Below are 13,370 nucleotides of genomic sequence, written 5' to 3'. Positions count from 1 at the left end.
ACCGGATTGAGCATGGAAGATGGTCCGTCGAAGGAGGAGCAGAACGAGCGGAGGAGCGATGGGCTCATCACAGATTACTTGAACGGCGTGTTAAATGCTAGGTTCGACATCTTGGTCAACGCGTTCAAGACATGTCAAGATCTGAACGACGCGTACAAGCTTGGTTTATGCGTGTTTGTCTTGGGATATATCCTCGGACTAGAACACAACAGAACAATCAACGACAAGTACCTCTACATGGTTGAGGACTTGTCGTTCTTCTATTCTCTGCCATGGGGGAACATCTTGTGGGCTGAGACTATGTCGTCAATCTGGGTAAATTTGTCGCGCTACTACAAACGAGTAAAGGACAAATCCGCGAAAGAGAATGTCCTACAGAAGGAGGCGAAGTATTCCTTATCCGGGAATTTGCACGCGGTGCAATATTGGGCGTTTGAGGCGATCCCGGAGATTGGTCAGCAGTTCAGGAATAATGCCGGTGTTCGAGTACCAAGGATGCATTCTTGATTAAGCACTCGAGTGGTCACACGCAAGGACGTCGAGAAGATTTTGCTAAAAAAATGGCAATTTATAATTTTTAATTTTTAAAAATATTTATAACTACACTTATCTAACTTATAAATATTCATAAATTTTGTTGTCTTGTAGCTCGGCGTTTTTCAGATGTTGAGACCACGGACCGAAGAGCGCGAGTTCTTCGAGCTACTAGATGTTTCTAACTTATTCACAAGCGACAAAGGAGTTGAGGAAATAACAGCTAGAAGGGTAAAATGGTAATTTTGTAAATCTCGACTAGCTGATGATATTCATGAAGGGTAAACATAGATAATATTCAGTGGATCCACTCATCACAATTTAGTTGAATTCTTGAGTAGAAAATAAATTCATTTGAACCGAGAGATTCTCAGTGTCAACTCTTTAGTGTAGTCAGTTGACATTAAGCTAAACTTGGAAAAGGTTTGTGAACTTTTGAGTCCATGTTTTTAGCTCAAGCTTTGTTCATTTGGATCCATGAGGTCACTGTCACAAATCATATCGAGTAGGAATAGTTAAACTAGAAGCTAAGTCAAAACAAGAACAAGACAAGTTTTACGAAAATTGTCAAAAGGGTATTTTTGTCTTTTTGGACATAGGACGAAATGAATGTCAATAAATTTTTTGACATTGTCATATGATGACAAATGAAACTTAAACCACTCGGCCATGAAGAAATTATTGGGTCTTGAGGATTAATTTCATTTCATGGAATTTTACTTGAAAATTCTTAATGGGCTTTTCTTATGTGGTCATGAACGAATAAAGAAACATCTAGAAGCATGTTTTAGAGTGCCCAAACCATCCAACCCAAGGAAAGAGAGAAGAATTATTTTGTGCATTAATGTATGAAGATACTTGCCAAAAGAAAAAGAGGAAACGAATTTTCTTCCAGAAGCAAGTATAATTTCGGCCAACTAAGGAGCAAGTAAATGAGGAAACAAATCCAAGGTGACATGTGAACATCTTGGACGTGCAACATAGTGGGAAAAGAGGAAATAACATTTTCTCATGAATATGTGATATTCTATAGAAAAGAGGAAACTACATTTTGAAGGTAATTCTCCTCCTATAAATACCCAACCTTATTCTCATTGTTTCTCATTCCACATAAGTTAGAGATTGAGAGCTTCTCTCTCTGGACCTTGTGGCCGCCAACTCCACACTATCTCTCTCTAAGTTTTCTTTCATTTTTGTTTTGGCACCTAGGTCTACATTTGACCTAGTGTTTTAGCTCTTCGACTTTGAGACTTGTTCTTGAGTCGTCGTGTTTAAAAGTGCCCACACACTAATTCCTTACGTTCTCGAGTGATTATTGTGATAGAAACTTTCGTGGTTGCTCGAGTTTCCGAGGAAAGAAGAGAGACGTGCTGCGTGGGGAGACGAACGTTTCAACCTTCCTAAGGTTTCTCAACGTTCAAGCTTCTAAAAGGTTAGTAAACATATAATGCTCATTTATAGTTTTAATTTATATGTACTTGCTCTTTGTCTAGGTTAGTAAAAATGTTTTACTTGTTTTAAAGAAAATTTATAAATTTCGCCGCTTGCTCAAAGCGTTAAATCTTTTCTTAACCCTAGATCAATTCCAACAGCCGTATAATCTCTGACCGTGAAACTCCTAAGATTGGGGTACTTTTTGCCTACTTTGAAAAAGGACGCGCACGAGTGCGCCAAAAAGTGCGATAAATGTTAAAGGTTTGCCCACGTCCCGCGCCAGGAACCCGCTCCGCTGTACCTGATCATCGTGCCTCGACCCTTTGCGAAGTGGGGGATCGACCTTATAGGCGAGTTACCCATGGCCCCGCATCAATACATGCATGCAATCGTCGCAATTGATTATTTCACCAAATGGGGGGAGGTGGAACCATTGGCAAAGATCACAAAGGCAAACATGACCAATTTCATATGAAAAACATCATTTCTGCTTTGGGATTCCCGCATCGATCATGATCGACAACGACAAGCAATTTGACAACGCGCGTGTCCGTGAGATATGCGAGCAGTTGAAGATAAGCAAGACATTCTCCTCCACTAAGCATCCGCATGCCAATGGCCAAGTGGAGACGGTGAATAGAACGATCAAAGAAAATATGAAGAAGAAGTTGGAGGAGAAGAAGGGAGAATGGGGTGACGAGCTTCCGTTGGTGTTATGGGCATACTGGGAAACCGAGCTAAATGCGACCGAGGAAACCCCATTCACCCTTGCATATGGCGTTGAGGTCGTGGTCCCAATCGAGACCAAACTCCCTACTTTCCTCGTCGAAGCTTTCGAGGAAGACAACATTAATGAGCGATAAGGCTAGAGCTCGACCTCATAGACGAAAATAGGACATACGCACTGGCTCGCCTTGCCGTACAAAATAGGAAGGTTGAGAGATACTATAACTCAAAGGTCAAGTTACGAAGGTTCGCTGGCGGAAGCCTCGTTCTCAAAAGGGTGTTCCAAAACACCAAAGTGAAAGGAGCTGAAGTCTTGGCCCCCACTTGGGAGGATCCGTATCGTGTGCGCAGAGCCAGACACGATGGCACCTAAGAGCTCGAAAACATGGAAGGCCTCGTGTTCACGCACCTGTTGAATGCCAAACACCTAAGCCAATATTATCAATGAAGCTTGCCGCATCCCTCCGCATCCTTTTTACTTCTAAGTCTTTAAATTTTATTCTTATCATGTAACAACGCCAATGGCAAAAAAAGTGTAACTTTGAGATTAAAGCAATATAAGCTCCATTTGTGCTTCATCCTTTGCCTTTCATGTTTACGGTTTTTAGGTTCTTCTACGAATACCTAAAAAACTCCCGTGGGGGGGGGGGGGGGGGGGGGGGGGGGGGGGGTTAATAGGGAAAGGACACCCGCAATTTGAAAAAATAAGACAAAATTTATTCTCAAAACTCCGCATGACGCATTCCCATGTAGAAAAAGGCAGTCAACGTGACCCGAAAAGCGAGTCCTGAAACAATAGACAAAACCCAATACGTGACACACGCACTGCTAGGTGCCACACTCGCTGGGAACCAAGTCTACGCCAGGCCCATCCCAACACACAATGTTTGCACTGACAGGCGTCACGTTCATCGGAAAAGTGGCCCCGCTTGCCGTCCAACACGTACGCCGACAAGTGACGAATCACGTTGGGTTCAACGGCTTGCATTTGCAAGATGAATAAATGGTTTGGCCAGCTTCCACGGAAAACCAAGTCACTCAACATGACACCACGGCCCCACGACGCTCGAGCTATGCAAATCGGTCAGACCTCAATCGGTAAATCGAGAAAATAAGACACACGGCAACAAAAACAAACCTGATAAGGTGGAATGCAACTCAAATAGATTCAAACAAAATACAGAGAAAAAGAATAAAAGAGAATGACCACCGAAGGTTCAAAAATGAAAAGTCAAGAAGAAGTCGCAAGCACTAAACAATGGCGCTGAAACTAAAACATAACGCAAGTGCCAAACATTGGCATAAAATAAAAGAGAGAAGGGGCGTGCTCTCGCGGAACAAGCCTGCATAGACGAAGGCCACTAGAAATTACTCGGAGCTGTAGTTGATCTTTTCCTCTTGGACGCCAATAATGGGATCGTTGGATTGGACAACCTCGTTGCCCCCGCGGGGATGGCAGGCCGGCTAAGAAATCTCGCTAACAGGTGTGGCAGGAGACATTGTTAGAATCTCGCCTGGATGTCCCCCGCCACTGGGTGGCTGGCCAGATGGCTTTTCTAGACCGGCCGAGGCCGACCCAGTCTTCGGCGAGCTCGGCAAACTGGTCGCGCCGGTCCCGGTTAGGATGGACGGGCTTCGTCGGCTGTCGGAATCCGCTGAAGGGATGGTCACTTGGCCGCTCGTCTCCACGTACACCGCTGGAATGTCGCCGACGCTGTCAAGAAGCCATCCTTGACGGTGTTCAAATCTTCCTCTCTGAAATCCATTATTTTTTATCGGGACACGCCAAAACAGAGTGGTAGGAGAATATTTGGAGAAGTAAAAGAAGAAATTTGAAGAATGGAGGGATGGTTCCACACATCCTCCATATTTGTACACGGAGTGGCAATAAGTATAGGTAATCATCAACGTGGTTATCGCAAGTGGACCCACCAAAGATGAACGTGTCGGAGGGGTCCATGAACGCATGGCAGAAGTGAAGAAACATGGAAAATAATAAAATATATAATAATGACGGCGATCGCACCACAATAAAAATACATTTCTTACGACGCCTTGGACCTTCTCGAGAAGCGTGCATGTCGAAGAAATTAGTCATGATTGGGTCCTCTGCCACACACCAAATTGGGTAACAATCATCTTGAGTTTCCACTCGACCTACGCTCGACATGAAACTCTAGGAGCTAATGTTATCCATTGATTTCGAGCTTCCGACTCGAGAGACGAATCTATCTAAAGTGGACCCACTCGGGAGGACATCGATCGAGCAACTGGGCTAAGCGACGATGCGCCACGATCGCCCAGTGACACGACTAGCCGGCCTCAGACATAGTCGATCGGCCTTCTAACGGCACAACTAACTTGTAAAGGATAAACTTTTGAATCTCGCCGTTTGTAATTTACGGTTAATAAATGAGCTTTCGTGTGTTACAAGTAAGTTCTTGAATGAATTATGGACGTTGAAGTTTATCGAGTTAATTTAAATTATCTTAAGGTGATGGAAAATCTCGGAATAAATAAAGGATTTATCGAGTTCGTCTCGAATAATAAATTATTTTCCGAGGAAATATGCCGGAATTTAATTTAAGAAATAAATTCTCAAGGACGAGAATTATTTCCGAGAAACCTTAAATATATTTAAATTAATCAAGAACGAACGAGGAAAGTCTCGGTTTGAATAACTTAATTAAAAGTTCGAGTGAGTACGGGTTTTAGTCACAAAATTTTGTGACAAGGACGTGATTGTAACATTTTTGGAGCTATTTGAAAATAAAAATGTGAGTTTGGGGGTTGATTTAAGAAGATGCAGGAAAAAATGGGTTTGATGAATAAATTCATTTTCTTTCTTCTTATCCCCTCTTTCTCTTATCTTCTTCTCCTTCTACTATGTTCTTCACGTCGCTTCTTTTTTCTTCTTCCCCTTTACTCGTGCGCGATTCTGCAGAAAACAAGAAAGGAAAAAAAAAATTCAATCGCCGCCGCTCACCACCAGCCGCGCCACTCAGCCACCACCACCTCGTCCTTCCTTCTTTCTTCCTCGTCTTCCTCTCCTTCGTCGCTCTGCCTCTCGCGCAACTCACAGCCACCGCGCGCGCGCCTCGCCGAGGAGAAGAGTCGCCGTGGCCGCTGACCGAGGAAGGACACCGAAAATCAAGTGAGAACGTGCCGAGGAGATCGATTTCATAGCAAGCAAGGTGAGGAAATTTCTTCTCCGAACTCAATTTTGAAGTTTAGGGATTTGGAATTTGATTTGGGGATTTCGAGTGCTAAGGGGATTCTTGAGGAATTTTATGTGATTTATGGATGTTTGAGCTTGATTGGTGATGTTGATAATTTGAATTGGAGTATTGAACTCGAATATCTTGGATTTAGTTTGAATTTTTGGCCGAATTTCATGGATTGGTTTGGAGATTTGAATTGTTGGGGCTCTTGAATTTCTGGAGTTGTTTGATGATTATAAGACATTTCTGTGATTGTTAAATGTTTGGGTAAGAAGTTAAAGTCATGTATTGATGTGGTTTGATTTGGAATTTGATGATGGCCGTGTGGTTCTTTGTTGTGGCCGTGAGTTTACTTGGCCGTGAGACTTGTTTTGGGTATGTGATTCATTTTGATTATCGTGATTTGATTTGGAATTGATGAAAGGGATTTGAGATGTGATATATGTAGGCTCGGTTTTTATGAGTGGTTTTTGATATAGAAATGTGAAGTTTATGTCAACTAAAGTGTTTTGTTGACAAGTTATATGGTTTATTGACATGTTTGAGAATTTATGACAAGTTGGAAATGTTGTGACGTTGAGGTTTGAGTTAGATGTTCGTTTCGAGTCGGGAACTTGATTTTGGGAATTGATCGCGATGTTTGTTTTCTGAATTTCACAGCTCAGTCACAGATCGGATAGAATCGAGCGAGAGCCGGCAGAACTGAACGCGTCGAAGCCGAAGTATAGTGAATTCAGAAAAAGTTTTTAAAGCTCGATCTCACTCGTGAGTCGTTTATCGCTTTATAGCGTTAGACTCGAGTCTTAATTTTGGATTTGAGATTTGTACTCTAGGATTATTAATTATTTATTAAGAGATGTTTGAGAATTTAATTTTTGGTTAATTCATTTAGAATTCTCGATTCGTACTATTTTCGGATTATTTCTTTAATTTATTTAAGACTCGTTAAAATAAGGATTTTGATTTTATTTCGTACTCATTCTCTGGTACGAATTCGTATGAGTCTTGAATAAGTTTAGATTCCGAAAAGCCGAGAAATAAGTGAATTAAATTCTCGAACCCCTGAACCGACTCGCAGTGAATCCCGATAACGAACCTTAAGCTTGTCATCACCTTTCGGATCATTGACTGATGAGATTTCAACTTTGGGTTTTAGTTTCTCGACGCTTCAGAACGTGTTAACGCTCCAGGACGTGTAGAGTCTCGGGAAGCGTGAAAAGCAAGGAAACTCCGGAAGTCAACCAATTTTCAGACGATCTTTTCCGGGTAAGTGTGGAGACTTAAGTCAACTACATACCAAGGGAATAACCCTGTTTACGTGCATTATTGCTTGTTAGTTAACAAGAATAGGAAAAGCTTTAAAATCGAATAATCTAAAAGATTAAGGCTTCGGCCGCTTTTCCTGAAAACTTAGCGTGAGTTCGCTCAATAAGTTCAAACGTAAGATTTGTGAAACCCAGCCTTTGATATGTGATATAATCTTTCTTTAGGATTTGTGATTGACCCGTTAGAACGGGGGAGACAGGAGAGCCATGTTTAACTCTCGAATTCAAATCGAGGGTAGAAGTACCGGGAGTCACATCCCGAGTCTTCAACCTAAAACACTAACGAGCATAAAAGGGAAATGAAATATCTTTCAGGATTTATCCTGAGTCGCTCTCCTGTAAGTAGCATAGGTGTGTACTCTGAGTGCAGCAGAGTACCCGAACCTTAAAGAATTGTTGTGTCGATGGTACCAAAATGAAATGGACCCTGAAGGGCTATGAGGGCCTGGGGGATGGCGCTGAGTACTCATTTATCGGGAAGTCGACCAAGAGTCGCACCCGATCTTGTTACCAGGTTATGAAGACCTGAAGAATGCACCTTGACGGGCTATGAGGGCCTGGGGGTTGCGCCGACGTCGAATGAAGTGGTACCATTAGTGGATCCCAGACTAACATTAAAACTCTTAGGCCGCCGGACGACTGCTGCTCGAAGTCTAAGGCTGGTCTCTTGTCGTTCTAGAGGTTATAGCGGGGGATGTGTGTAACCTTAAAGACGACAAGTACTAGTTAGAGTGTGCACACATTAGTCATGCTCTAGAACTTGTTAGATTTGCATCCATGCATTCTTATGTGCTTGTTTGCACGTCACATGATATCACATGGCATTTAGTCGCTTTATTTTTCTAAGTTAGACTCCTACTTGCTGAGTCAATCGACTCATAGTTTTATGACCCTTGGTAATGTAGAGAAGGGCAAGACGGCGATGTGAGCAAGGAAATGAAGACGAAGATCGGACGTGTATCTCTTGACCTTTGGGCTAGTGGAGACTCACCTGGGATCAACCTCTTCTATAGTTATAACTATATTCTGTTGAACCCCTTCCGTAAACTAAGCTCCTAAAACTATCTCTTGTAATTATTACGTAAACCCAGGAGCGGTTATGTAAATATTTAGAGTCGTAGTGAGACTCAAAGTTTGAATTGAGAAAAACGAAAAATTTACCCAGGTTTTTATATAACGACTTATAATACTTATATGATATCGTATTACGTTTAACATAAGTATTATGATTATTATGTTGATTTGATTCTGTTTTTGTTGATATGAGATATAGTATTATATTGATGCTGTGACTTGTGACGTAACCCACCGTCGCGGCTCGTGAACCGGCGACGAGAGGTCGCGGGTCGTGACAGGTTTTGTGGTATCAGAGCCCAGGTTTAACCTTTCCTGTAGACTTGAGATACACGTTTCCGGTACGGATTGCGGGATCATGCTGAGCTTACTGTTGCCTTCTTTGTTGATAGGACGCGGATAGTTAGTAAGTAGCGACATGATTACCCGTTTTGGAACCCGTCTGACTAAGCCTCGGGAAATGCTAGTCTCTTTCTGGGAGTCTATAGATTTGTGTAGATAGCGATAGTTGCCATGTGACGTGTAAATAGTAAAGGCATGAATGCAGGTTGTATATATCTTTTTGACTTGATGTAGATATGAGAAATGTTTATGAGATCTCGTTTTGAGTTAGGATCGTGTGTTGATATGTTTTCTTTTCTCGCATTCTCGATGTTGTGACTTGGATTTTAGCCATGCCCTCTTCCATGTGTAGAATTGAGCAGGCATGGGGCCTAGACGAGAGCCGTCTAATGCCGAGAATGTTACAGCAGCGGATCTCACAGAGATGAGACGCGCGCTGGAGAGACAAGCTGCTGACGCGACCCATAGACATGAGATGAATCGGAGGTTCGCGCAGCACCTAGATGAGCAGAACCGCACGATCGCAGAACTCTTAACGAGGTTGGACGCGCCGCCTCAACAGCACCCAGCGCCTCCAGTTCCAGGAGTACGACTAGAGAATCCACCGCCAGTGCTTGTGGATCCTCCTGAGGAGCTAAACTTCCAGATTGCTGACGTCGTTCCTCCTGTGAGCAAGCCGGTATATGAGAGGTTTCGAAAGCAGAAGCCTCTGATGTTTGACGGTCATGGGGATCCAGCTGCAGTGGAGAATTGGGTGAAGAAAATGCAGCAGATCCTCAACTACATGCAGCTGTCCGATACCGAGAGAGTGGCTTGCGCTGTGAATCAACTGGAGGATGAGGCTAGGGGCTTGTGGGAGGTGATGGCGTCGAGTGAGGATGTTCACTCAATGATGTGGGTTCATTTTCTCAATCTCTTTCACGGGAAGTACCTGAGTGAAGCTAACCTGTCGAACAAGGTACGTGAATTCATGAGCCTACGACAAGGTTCAATGTCGGTATCAGGATATACGACAAAGTTCGACACGTTAGCCAGGTTCGCTCCTTCCCTAGTCCCTACTGATCAGGCTAGAAAGATGAAATACATGCACGGGCTCAATGTGGATATCGTGAGCCAAGTGGATAGCGGCAATGATGGACCTCGCTCTTACGCTAACGCTGTGCAGAGAGCTTTGCGGATTTTCGGTTGGAGCGAGAGTGATCGGAGTCCTGCACCGAAACCAATTGCTGCGACACCTTCTGAAGCTGCGGGCCTAAAGCAGAGCGAATCGAGAAAAAGATTCAGATCCCCATCAAGATGGGAGAGTCGGCCACAGCGAGGAGACGGAATGAGGTCCCAGCAAGGCTTGAGTTATCGACCTCAGGGAAGTTCTGGAAACCGATCACAGTCGCTAAACCAGAGCAGAGGACGTGAAGATAGCGGACGTTCAGGGCCGCCTAGTAAAAAGCCTAGGACCTCTGGAAGCAATCAGTCACTGGTGTGCCGAAGGTGTGGCAGATCGCACGAGGGAGAGTGTTATGCTCGTGCGCTGGTGTGTTTCAGATGCGGGAAAGAGGGTCATCTGTCTCGGGTATGTGAGAATCCAGAAGTAAAGACCCCTGCACCCAAAGAGCAGCCGAAAGCCAATGCCAGAGTCTTCTCCATCCGTGAAGAAGAAGTTCGAGCAGGGTCGCCCACCGCTGTCACAGGTCATATTTTTGTGGATTCCTTCTCTGCATATGCATTGATAGATTCAGGAGCCACATATTCATTCATCGCATCTAGGAAGTCTGATCAGTTAGGTGAGCATCAGAAGGAATTCTCGTACCCGTTCGTTACGGCTACGCCTTCTAGAGAAAAGTACCAGTCGTTATGCTGGTATAGAGATGTGCCTATCCGAGTTCATGATCGGATAATGAAAGCAGACTTGATAGAATTGGAAATGGTAGAATATGACGTAATCCTTGGAATGGATTGGTTAAGTACCCACCATGCAATCATAGATTGCCGAAAGAAGTCGGTTCTATTCCAGAACCCAGGACTTGGACCGCTGTAGTTCCAAGGTTCCTCTCGGAAATCGAGTTTTCCGATCGTATCGGCGCTAAAGGCTGTGAAGATGATGCATCAGGGATACACTAGTTACCTTGCAAGCGTGGTAGACGTCACGAAGACAGTCAAGCCACAGCCGCATAAGACTCTAGTTGCTAGAGATTTCCTTGATATTTTTTTTCCCTGAAGATCTTCCAGGTCTACCTCCTGATCGAGAAGTTGAGTTCAACATAGAGCTCATTCCAAGAACAGCTCCGATATCGAAAGCTCCATATCGTATGGCTCCAGCGAAATTGAAAGAACTCAAAACGCAGCTACAAGAGTTGCTTGACGAAGGGTTCATACGACCAAGCCATTCGCCTTGGGGAGCGCCAGTCTTGTTCGTTAAGAAGGCAGATGGTTCCCTATGGCTCTGTATTGATTACCGTGGGTTGAACCAGGTGACGATCAAGAATAAGTATCTGTTGCCACAGATTGACGATCTTTTTGATCAACTGTCAGGAGCGACGGTGCTCTCAAAGATTAACTTGCGTTGTGGATACCAACAGCTGAAGGATTACGAGACCTGGTATACTACCCATGATCTAGAGCTTGCTGCAATAGTGTTTGCGCTCGAGATATGGCGACATTACCTGTATGGAGTCCATTGCGACATCTATACAGACCATAAGACGTTGAAGTATCTTTTCACTCAAAAGGAGTTGAACATGCGCCAAGGACGTTGGATGGAACTCCTGAACGACTACGACTTCGATCTGCACTATCACCCTGGTAAGGCCAGTAAAGTAGCAGATGTTCTTAGTCGTAAGTCTGTAGCGTCCTTAGCAAGTCTTGTAGAAACGTCTCTCGATCTGAAGGATGAGGTGCAGCAGCTTGAGCTTCAGCTAATCACAAGCAGGTTAGCCGCTCTTAGCTTACGTCCACTACTGCTTGAGCAGATCAAGGATGGTCAATACACAGAAGAATATCTTCTTGGGAAGATGTTTGAGGCTCAAAACGGTAAAGAGGGTGGACTTTAAGTTGGACGAGAACGAGGTTCTAAGGTGCAACGGATGAGTTTGTGTGTTGTCCAACGAAGAAATCAAGAAGCAGTCGATGAAAGAAGCTCACGGGACACCGTATTCGGTACATCCAGGTGTGACAAAGATGTATCAAGACTTGAAAAAGGTATATTGGTGGCCAGGAATGAAGAGAGATGTAGCTGAGTTTGTTCAGAAGTGCCTAACTTGTCAACAAGTTAAGGCAGAGCATCAAAAACCAGCTGGACTACTGCAACCACTTGAGATTCCACAGTGGAAGTGGGAGCAGATAACGATGGATATTGTGTCAGGATTGCCAAAAACCACAGCTGGACACGACTCAGTTTGGGTTATTGTTGACAGATTGACCAAGTCAGCTCATTTCCTGCCCATCAAAACCACTCACACCGTGGATAAGCTCGCTGAACTCTACATAAAGGAGAATGTACGTCTCCATGGGGTTCCTAGCTCGATTGTTTCTGACCGTGATGCTCGCTTCACATCCAGGTTCTGGAAGAGATTGCAAGAGAACCTGGGAACTCACTTGAAGTTTAGTACTGCTTTTCACCACCAAACCGATGGTCAAAGCGAACAAACGATCCAAGTATTGGAGAACATGCTTCGAGCTTGTGTTTAGAATTCCAAGGCTCGTGGAGTCGTTACCTTCCGCTAGTTGAGTTCTCGTACAACAATAGTTATCAGGCGACAATTGATATGGCGTCGTATGAAGCTTTGTATGGGCGGAAGTGTCGCTTTCCAGTTCATTGGGATGAAGCTGGTGAGAACAAATTTGTCGGACCTGAGATGCTAGAGCAGACCACAAAAGCGGTTAAGAAGATCCAAGCTCGAATGAAGACGTCACAAAGTCGTCAGAAAAACTACGCTGACAGCGTAGAAGGCCTCTTGAGTTTAGAAGCAGGAGAGAATGTTTTTCTGAAGATCTCACCCTTGCGAGGAGTTATGAGGTTTGGAAAGAAAGGAAAGCTCAGTCCAAGGTATGTTGGACCTTTTGAGATCATTGAGCGTGTAGGCAAGATAGCTTATCGCTTGGCCTTGCCGCCGTCTATGTCCAACCTTTATAATGTATTCCACGTGTCCATGTTACAGAAGTATGTGTTTGACCCTTCGCATGTTCTACAAGAGCAAGAGGTTGAGATCTCTCCTGAAGTCAGATATGAAGAGCCATCTGTAGCGATTCTTGATCGCAAGGATAAAGTTTTAAGGAATAAGACCATTCCTTTGGTCAAGGTTTTGTGGAAGAGGCATGCTGTGGAAGAAGCTACATGGGAGCTCGAGAGTGAGATGCAAAAGAAGTACCCTACTCTATTTTAAGTTTCGAGGACGAAACTCTTTAAAGGGGGTAGGGATTGTAAAGGATAAACTTTTGAATCTCGCCGTTTGTAATTTACGGTTAATAAATGAGCTTTCGTGTGTTACAAGTAAGTTCTTGAATGAATTATGGACGTTGAAGTTTATCGAGTTAATTTAAATTATCTTAAGGTGATGGAAAATCTCGGAATAAATAAAGGATTTATCGAGTTCGTCTCGAATAATAAATTATTTTCCGAGGAAATATGCCGGAATTTAATTTAAGAAATAAATTCTCAAGGACGAGAATTATTTCCGAGAAACCTTAAATATATTTAAATTAATCAAGAACGAACGAG

General features: G+C 43.7%; 3 protein-coding genes and 1 long non-coding RNA gene across 4 annotated transcripts; all 4 read left to right on the top strand.

Moving 5' to 3' along the window:
• Nucleotides 1-2,480: 2,480 nt before the first annotated feature.
• Nucleotides 2,481-2,831, top strand: LOC149384667 (uncharacterized). Its single transcript, XM_089625410.1, has one exon. The coding sequence runs from the start codon at nt 2,481-2,483 to the stop codon at nt 2,829-2,831; it is 351 nt and encodes a 116-aa protein (XP_089481536.1).
• A 2,829-nt stretch (nt 2,832-5,660) lies between these two features.
• LOC149384666 (uncharacterized) lies at nt 5,661-8,401 on the top strand. The gene is made up of 4 exons (XR_016301465.1): nt 5,661-5,888; nt 6,576-6,680; nt 7,072-7,181; nt 8,146-8,401. It is a non-coding gene; the product is annotated as an uncharacterized LOC149384666 (long non-coding RNA).
• A 2,561-nt stretch (nt 8,402-10,962) lies between these two features.
• LOC149384665 (uncharacterized) lies at nt 10,963-11,703 on the top strand. The gene has a single exon (XM_089625409.1). It carries the CDS (start codon nt 10,963-10,965, stop codon nt 11,701-11,703), a length of 741 nt encoding a protein of 246 aa, XP_089481535.1.
• A 714-nt stretch (nt 11,704-12,417) lies between these two features.
• Nucleotides 12,418-13,035, top strand: LOC149384664 (uncharacterized). The gene has a single exon (XM_089625408.1). It carries the CDS (start codon nt 12,418-12,420, stop codon nt 13,033-13,035), a length of 618 nt encoding a protein of 205 aa, XP_089481534.1.
• The last annotated feature ends 335 nt before the right edge of the window (nt 13,036-13,370 follow it).

Source organism: Urtica dioica, chromosome 9, assembly GCF_054948205.1.
Source record: "Urtica dioica subsp. dioica isolate 48M chromosome 9, U.dioica_male_clone48M_v1_H2, whole genome shotgun sequence".
NCBI lineage: Eukaryota > Viridiplantae > Streptophyta > Magnoliopsida > Rosales > Urticaceae > Urtica > Urtica dioica.
The sequence above is the reverse complement of the archived record's forward strand: the minus strand, read 5'-3'. Positions and strand labels throughout refer to the sequence as shown.

Coding starts and splice junctions, on each gene's coding strand:
- LOC149384667 (XM_089625410.1), top strand. CDS start 2,481: ATGATCGACAACGACAAGCAATTTGACAACGCGCGTGTCCGTGAGATA.
- LOC149384665 (XM_089625409.1), top strand. CDS start 10,963: ATGGCTCCAGCGAAATTGAAAGAACTCAAAACGCAGCTACAAGAGTTG.
- LOC149384664 (XM_089625408.1), top strand. CDS start 12,418: ATGGCGTCGTATGAAGCTTTGTATGGGCGGAAGTGTCGCTTTCCAGTT.